Raw genomic sequence first — 8,089 nt, forward strand, 5'->3', positions numbered from 1 at the left:
TTTCACAGAAACCTGCAGATACACCTACATAATAATGTAACTTGAGGTTTTCAAGACTGCCTGGGTGCTTTGAGCAATCAGCCCCCATTAAAATTAAGCTGAAAACGCTCTTTGTAAATCTTAGCACTCAGTGTTTCCCATCTCAGTGGAAGGACCAGGGAGAGAGGTGGCCATAACCAGGTTCTCATCATGGAGTTATTATTTGGGCACTAGGCAGAATGGAAACAAAATTTTAACCAGTATTTTAGATCTGTAAAAAAGCCATTTTTGATCAAAATAAATGTTAGGAAAATAAAAATAGTAACTCCCTGTGCAACATAGATGGGGACGTAAGCCTGGGAAATCTGCCACCCCTGAAATTGTGCTTATTGCCAGCATAGCCCTCTGCAAATCAACCACCTTCACTGTGCTCACAGGCCAGAGGCAAACAACCAGACCCCAGCAGTGACCTCTGGACACTTCACCAGGAACAGCTTCATAGTTCTTATCTGGGCTACATCCATCTGTGACCAGCTCCGGCAAAGCCACAGCACCAGGCTCACTGGGCCCTTAGAGGTGAGGAGTTTGGGTAACCACAGAGAAGTAGATGCACATGCCAGGTCCAAAGGGACTGTCCAGACCTAGCTGGGGTTTTGCCAGGGCACACAGAGATCTGAGGCTAATTCTGCAGTTGGGTCTGTCAAACGGTCACTGACTAAGGACTCTTCCTACAGCCCTTCAGGGCAGCAGCTGCTCTTCTGTCACCAGCTGCACAGAGAAGTTCAAAGGGAGGGGACCTGTTACAATGAGTGTCCCCAAAACTCACTGCAACAAGCACATGTCCTGAGAGGGCTAGTTCTCAGGGCACAGTGTCTAGTCAGCCCCAGGTGCCTTACTCAGCTCTGCATGCAGGGCCCTCTCCTCGGGACGTGATGCAACCTATGGCGAGAGGAAGCAGCTGCCACCTACCTGGGCAGAACCCCTGTGATGCCTAACATGGCAGCGCTGGCTCAGTCACTGAGAGCACATCAGGGCTTGGCCAGAGGTAGAAGAGCTGGGCAACGGTGATGATGGTAGGGGTCCAACACTGTGGAAAGGATTTTCCAAGGGACCTAATGGTGTTAGGAACCCAAATCACTTTGAAATGGGAGTTGGACTCTTAACTTCCTTAGACGCCTCTGAGAATCTCAGCCTGGAGAGCAATGGGGATTTGTCATGGTAGATTCAATCTATGTATTTCCATTGGAAGCAGACTCCACATCAACACAAATGCACTGGATGGATGGGAAACCCCTGCTAATGCTTTGAAAACCACTGCTGTTGTACGTTGTCTCGTAGTCACTAATGTTGCAGTCATGATGTTGTGTGATTTGGTTCCTAGTGGCTATAATTTGGAACAGCACACACCCGGCAGTGAGTAAAGAATGAGGAGAGATGAGATTATGCTGTGTAGGGCCACTAGAGGGCAGAGGAATGGGACAGGTGTAGAGGTGCTGCCCAGTGAACAGCAGCCAAGGAGGAAGAGCAAGAAAGGAGATGTTGTGCTGCCAAATGACCAACCGAGGGAAGTGGAAAGGGAGGTGAAGCTGTATCATGGTGTATAAGTGGTGAGTAAAGAGCACTAAAGAGAAAAGGACCTCGATGCTATGTAATGAAGTGTGGGTAGTAGCAGATGTTGAGTAGTGAGAAATGGGCTTTTATACTGAATAATGGGCACCAGGTGACATAAGAGCTAAGAATGGGAAAGAGAAAAGAAGAATGCACTACAGGATAGCAGAGTAACAGGCTGTCATGCTGAGAAATGGACACTAGATGGCAGCAGAGTACAGGAAGTGAAGGAGGGGGGAGGGTCAGAAATACTTTACTATCTGGAAAAAAATGCTGCTATTAACCATCTTAATTTAAATGAAACAAACAAAGAAACACTTTCCTTACCTTGTAAAATCTTTTTTTTTATGTTCCCTTTATTTTTTTAGTAGTTTATGTGTGACACAGTACTGTACTGTATTGGCGGGTTTGGGGGATTTTTTGGTCTTTACTACTGCCTTATTGCGTAGTTCCGGTTCCAAATGAGGTGTGTGGTTGACTGGTCAGTTCATAACTCTGAGGTTCTACTGTACATTATAACAGCCCATCACCTTGGACAGGCATCTTCCAAAAATGTAGGCTGGTGTTTGTCCATGATCTAAAATATTTTCCACAAAGGATCCTTAGACTAAAAAATGATGTAGAATAGACTTGTATAATTAAGAGTCACACAGAGCATTGTTAGCTACAAAGTTTTGGAAGACAAAATGAACCAAGTGGGAGAAAGGTTGAAGTGGGTCCATATTGAAAAGAATGAAGAAAGAATACAAATATGAGAGAGATTTTACACTTATTAAATTGAAGGGGAAGCCCATTTTCCAAACGTAGATCACATGCACCAGCTCATCTCTTCAGGTAACTGCAGGTCTCTTTAATGAGAAAGTCCTGTTTCTGCAGAATGATGAAAGACAAGAACCTCAGTGGAACCGGAGTCCTGTCTGCCAAACCCTGGAGAGCTCTGCGTAGCCGAAAACTTGTCTCTCACCAACAGAAGTTCGTCCAATAAAAGGTTTTACCTCACCCATCTTCTCTCAAACCCTGAGAAATAAACAGAGATTTCTGGCACTTTGCTCTGAACTCTAAAATTAAGCCTTAAAATTTCAGCCTGTAAGCAGGACAGGAAGGGGAGTTTCCAAATATTTATGGAATTAATTCATGAGACTTAACAAACTTTTAACTCTATGTTCTTCCAATTCAATTGCACAGCTTGATTTATTGTTCCTGGACTCAAACCATGGAAGACAGAGACTGGAGAAACCAAACGGCCACCACAGAATTCATCATCCTGGGATTCGGGGATCTCCCTGACCTGAAAATTCTTCTCTTCCTGATGTTCCAAGTGATCTACATGGCAACCGTGGCTGGGAACACCCTCATCGTGGTGCTCATTGTGGCTGACCAGCATCTTCACACCCCCATGTACTTCTTCCTGGGCAACTTGTCCTGCTTGGAGACCTGCTATACCTCAACCATCCTGCCCAGGTTGCTGGCCAGTCTCCTAACTGGGGACAAAACCATCTCAGTCAGTGGCTGCTTCACACAACTGTATTTCTGTGGTTCTCTGGCATGTACAGAATGCTATCTCCTAGCAGCGATGTCTTATGATCGGTATTTAGCGATATGTAAACCCCTGCACTATTCAACTCTTATGAATAGCAGGTTTTGCCTCCAGTTGGCTGCTGGGTCATGGTTAAATGGTTGTTTGGCTTTAATTATCTTAATCTCATTCCTATCACAGTTATTATTCTGTGGCCCGAATGAAATTGACCATTTCTATTGTGATCCCATCCCACTGATGGAACTCTCCTGTAGTGACACCCACCAGGTCATAGTGCTAGACTTCATAATAGTCTCTGTATTCACTGGGCCTCCATTCCTACTAACCCTGACATCCTATGTGTGTATCATTGCCACCATCCTAAGAATCCCTTCCACCATTGGGAGGCAAAAGGCCTTTTCCACCTGCTCCTCCCACCTCATTGTGGTGACAATTTTCTATGGAACCATAATGATTGTCTACATGCTACTGAAACGTGATACACTGAGAGACCTGAACAAAGTGCTCTCTCTTTGCTACACAGTCCTGACTCCCCTGGTAAACCCCCTCATCTACAGCCTGAGAAACAGAGAGGTCAAGGAAGCCTTGAGCAAAGCAGTCAGTAAATGTGGCTTTCACAAAAATGTGCAGAGACTCCAGGATAATAACTTGGCTTGAGGTTTTCAAAGCTGTCCGTGTGATTTAAGCTGTATATGCCTCTTTGTTCCTGTAGGGTACGGTAAGGCCTTGAGCCTAAACACCTGAATGAATCTAAGGCCTGGTCTACACTACGCGTTTAAACCGAATTTAGCAGCGTTAAACCGATTTAACCCTGCACCCGTCCACACAACGAAGCCCTTTATATCGATATAAAGGGCTCTTTATACCGATTTCTGTACTCCTCCCCGACGAGGGGGGTAGCGCTCAATTCGGTATTGCCATGTCAGATTAGGGTTAGTGTGGCCGCAATTCGATGGTATTGGCCTACGGGAGCTATCCCACAGTGCACCATTTTGACCGCTCTGGACAGCAATCTGGAGTCGGATGCACTGGCCAGGTAGACAGGAAAAGCCCCACGAACTTTTGAATTTCATTTCCTGTTCGCCCAGCGTGGAGAGATCATCAGCATAGGTGACCACGCAGAGCTCATCAGGTAACAATGCAGTCTCCTGAGAATCGAAAAAGAGCTCCAGCATGGACTGCATGGGAGGTACTGGATCTGATCGCTGTATGGGGAGAGGATTCCATGCTAACAGAACTCCGTTCCAAAAGACGAAATGAAAAAACATTTGAAAAAATTTCCAAGGCCATGATGCAGAGAGGCCACACCAGGGACTCAGTACAGTGCCGTGTGAAAGTTAAGGAGCTCAGGCAAGCCTACCAGAAAACCAAAGAAGCAAATGGAAAGTCCGGGGCATGGCCGAAAACATGCCGCTTATATGCTGAGCTGCATGCAATTCTAGGAGGGTCTGCCATCACTACCCCACCCCTGTCCGTGGATTCCGAGATGGGGGTGGTAATCGCAGCCATGGCTGAGGATTCTGTGGACGGGGAAGATGAGGAGGAAGAGGAGGACGAGCTTGTAGAGAGCACACAGCACTCCGTTCTCCCCAACAGCCAGGAGTTTTTCTCACCCTGACGGAATTACCCTCCCAGCCCTCCCAAGCAACTATCCCAGACAATGAAGCCATGGAAGGGACCTCTGGTGAGTGTACCTTGTAAATATAAGACATGATTTAAAAGCAAGCATTTTTTAATGATTAATTTGCCCTGAGGACTTGAAATGCATTTGCGGCCAGTACAGTTACTGGAAAAGTCTGTTAACATGTCTGGGGATGGAGCGGAAATCCTCCAGGGACATCTCCATGAAGCTCTCCTGGAGGTACTCCAAAAGCCTTTGCAGAAGGTTTCTGGGCAGCGCTGCTTTATTTCATCCTCCATGGTAGGACACTTGACCACGCCATGCATGTAGCAAGTAATCTGGTATCATTGCATGACAAAGCCTAGCTGCGTATGGTCCCGGTGATTGCTGGCATTCAAACAACATCCGTTCTTTATCTCGCTGTGTTATCCTCAGGAGAGTGATATTGTTCATGGTAACCTGGTTGAAATTCAGGAATTTAAGTAAGGGGACAGAGATGGCCATTCCTACTGGGCTGTTTGCCAGTGGCTTAAAAGAAATCCTTCCCTGCAGGTAGCCAAGCGGGGGGAAGGGCGGGGGGCGATTGGTGCTGAGCTTTTCCGCGTTTGGCTAGCAGGGATCTTTCCTGCTACCAGCCATGCGATTGGGAGGGGTGGGGGAAAACAGGGTGTTTAGCAGTGATCTTCCATGATACCAGCCATGGGGGTGGTTTCTGCTGCTGCACGTTAACAGGAAAGAAGCAGCACTCAACGGGCTTTACTTGCTATTTGGGAAAGGAGGGCGCTGGATAGATGAAGGCTGCAGAAGCCGAAAGACAATGGCTTACCATGGCCGCATGCAAGCCGAATTCTGCTGCCTGGACCTGCGTCTGTGATCTCTAACACCAAAGCCGCAGGCACTCAATATTAAGATGCAAAATGTGACCTTGTAGTGAAAACACATGTGCTATGTAAGGTGAATAGTGTTGTTCATCGTGAAAGAGTATGACCATTGTTCTGTAAAATGTATCTTTTTAAATACTTCTCTCCCTTTTTTCCCTCCCTGATGCAGCTGCAAATTTTTCAAGCCTCCCTACTCCGTCCCGAAGACTATCTCAGATAAGGCGGCGGAAAAAAAAGACGCAAGAAGAAATGTTTTCAGAAATCATGGAAGTGACACGCAACGAAAGAGCTCATCTGAATGAGTGGAAGGACGTAGCAAATTACAGGAAAGATGATCTGGGGGTCATAGTGGACCACAAGCTGAATATGAGTGAACAGTGTAACGCTGCTGCAAAAAAACAGAACATCACTCTGGGATGGCCACTCTACTCGTTGCTGATTAGGCCTCAACTGGAGTATGATGTCCAGTTCTGGGCACCACGTTTCAGGAAATATGTGGACAAATTGGAGTACGTCCAGAGAAAAGAAGAAAAAATTAAGGAAATATGACCTATGAGGGAAGATTGAAACATGATACAGTTTTCAAGTATGTAAAAATCAAGTAGCATTTTTTTACAAAAGCAGTTTCTATACAGATCAATGGCTGCTAGAGATAGCACATTTCTACATCTATCAATTTTACATACATAATAGTGCAAGAAACTGCTACCTGGAGGCATTTGCTACATCAGGTAGCAGTTTACTACAATAGCAGTTTATTACAATCTAACCTATCAGTAACTGCTATCAATAGCACTTTCCTACATGGAGCAGTTTACTACACTACAAGGCAAATGTCCAAAAACGAATGTCAGCTGGCAAAGACAGTTCCTTTGGGCTCCTTGTACAGTGTCTGTGCTTTTGAGGGCCCTACAAGCATGGCCTGACTAGCTCAGCTGGTAGAGTATGTGCCCCTTAATCTCAGGGCTGTGGGGTTTGTGCCTCACTTTGGGTGTTTGATGTTGTAGCCAAAAGGTACGTCTACACTACGGGATTATTCCGAATTTACATAAACCGGTTTAACAAAACAGATTGTATAAAATCGAGTGTGCACGGCCACACTAAACACATTAAATCGGTGGTGTGCGTCCACGGTCTGAGGCTAGCGTCGATTTCTGGAGCATTGCACTGTGGGTAGCTATTCCGTAGCTATCCCATAGTTCCCGCAGCCTCTCCCCCCTTTGAATTTCCGGGTTGAGATCCCAGTGCCTGATGCGGCAAAAATCATTGTCGCGGGTGGTTCTGGGTAAATGTCGTCAGTCACTCCTTCCGCTGGGAAAGCAACGGCAGACAAGCATTTCATGCCTTTTTTTCCCTGGATTGCCCTGGAAGATGCCATAGCATGGCAATCATGGAGCCTGTTTCACCTTTTGTGACTGTCACCGTATGTGTACTAGATGTGTACACAGAGGCGATTCAGCAGTGCTACACAGCTGCATGCTTTTGCTTTTGCATGATAGCAGAGATGGTTATCAGCCATATTGTACCATCTACCATACCATAAATTGGTAATAAGATGGGCATGGCTACCAGTCCTTTTGCACTGTTCCATTTGCTGCTGTCATAAGTGCCCCTGGCTGCTCTTAGCCAGGGGCGCAAAATTGGGAATGACTCCTGAGTCAATCCCTCCTTTTTGGTATCTAAAAATAGAATCAGTCCTGCCTAGAATATGGGCAAGTGTACTAGAGAACCACTGTATCAGAGAACCAGAGAGCACAGCTGCTCTGTGTCAGATCCTGCATAGATTATGAGCTGTATGCTATTCACAGGGGGTGCTCCTGCAACAACCCCACCTGTTCATTCCATTCTTCCCAGCCTTCCTGGGCTACCATAGCATTGTCCCCCCACTTGTGTGATGAAGTAATAAAGAATGCAGGAATACTTGTTAGTGAGAAATGAGTGGAAGGCAGCCTCCAGTTGCTATGATAGTCCACATAGGACATTAAGGAGTGTGGAGGAGAGGAGCCCAGCATCCTGCTGCTAGTCCAGGGGCAATTGAATCTTTTCTTTACACATGAAGGGTGGGGCTGATGAAGCTCAGCCCCTGTTGCTATGATGATGATGGTTATCAGCCATATTGTACCATCTACCAGGAAAAATTAGGACCAGGCGCCCTTGATTGACCTAACAGATGCTGGTCATCATGGTTACCAGTCCTTTTGCACTGCCCCATGTGCCAATAGGCTGATGATGAGGACGGATTTCCATCTTTTTGTACCATCAGCCATCCATAGCGTGGGGGGAGCAAGGATGTTGGTGTTGAGTGCTGCACCATCGCGTCTATCTGCAGCATTCAGTAAAGATAGGGTGACATGTAAAAGAGTCAAGAGAGGATTGTTTTCCCTTTCACTTCTGGGGGTGGGGGGGGTGCGTAAATTGCCTAGCTATGCCCTGACCCACCGCGGACACTGTTTTTGACCCTAG

General features: G+C 46.4%; 1 protein-coding gene across 1 annotated transcript; it reads left to right on the forward strand.

The window, feature by feature from the left end:
• Positions 1-422: 422 nt before the first annotated feature.
• LOC120383091 (olfactory receptor 6N1-like) lies at positions 423-3,781 on the forward strand. The gene is made up of 2 exons (XM_039500721.1): positions 423-555; positions 2,773-3,781. Exon 2 carries the CDS (start codon positions 2,801-2,803, stop codon positions 3,779-3,781), a length of 981 nt encoding a protein of 326 aa, XP_039356655.1. The 5' UTR covers positions 423-555; positions 2,773-2,800.
• Positions 3,782-8,089: the final 4,308 nt, after the last annotated feature.

This window comes from Mauremys reevesii, linkage group 15 (assembly GCF_016161935.1).
Source record: "Mauremys reevesii isolate NIE-2019 linkage group 15, ASM1616193v1, whole genome shotgun sequence".
Lineage (NCBI taxonomy): Eukaryota > Metazoa > Chordata > Testudines > Geoemydidae > Mauremys > Mauremys reevesii.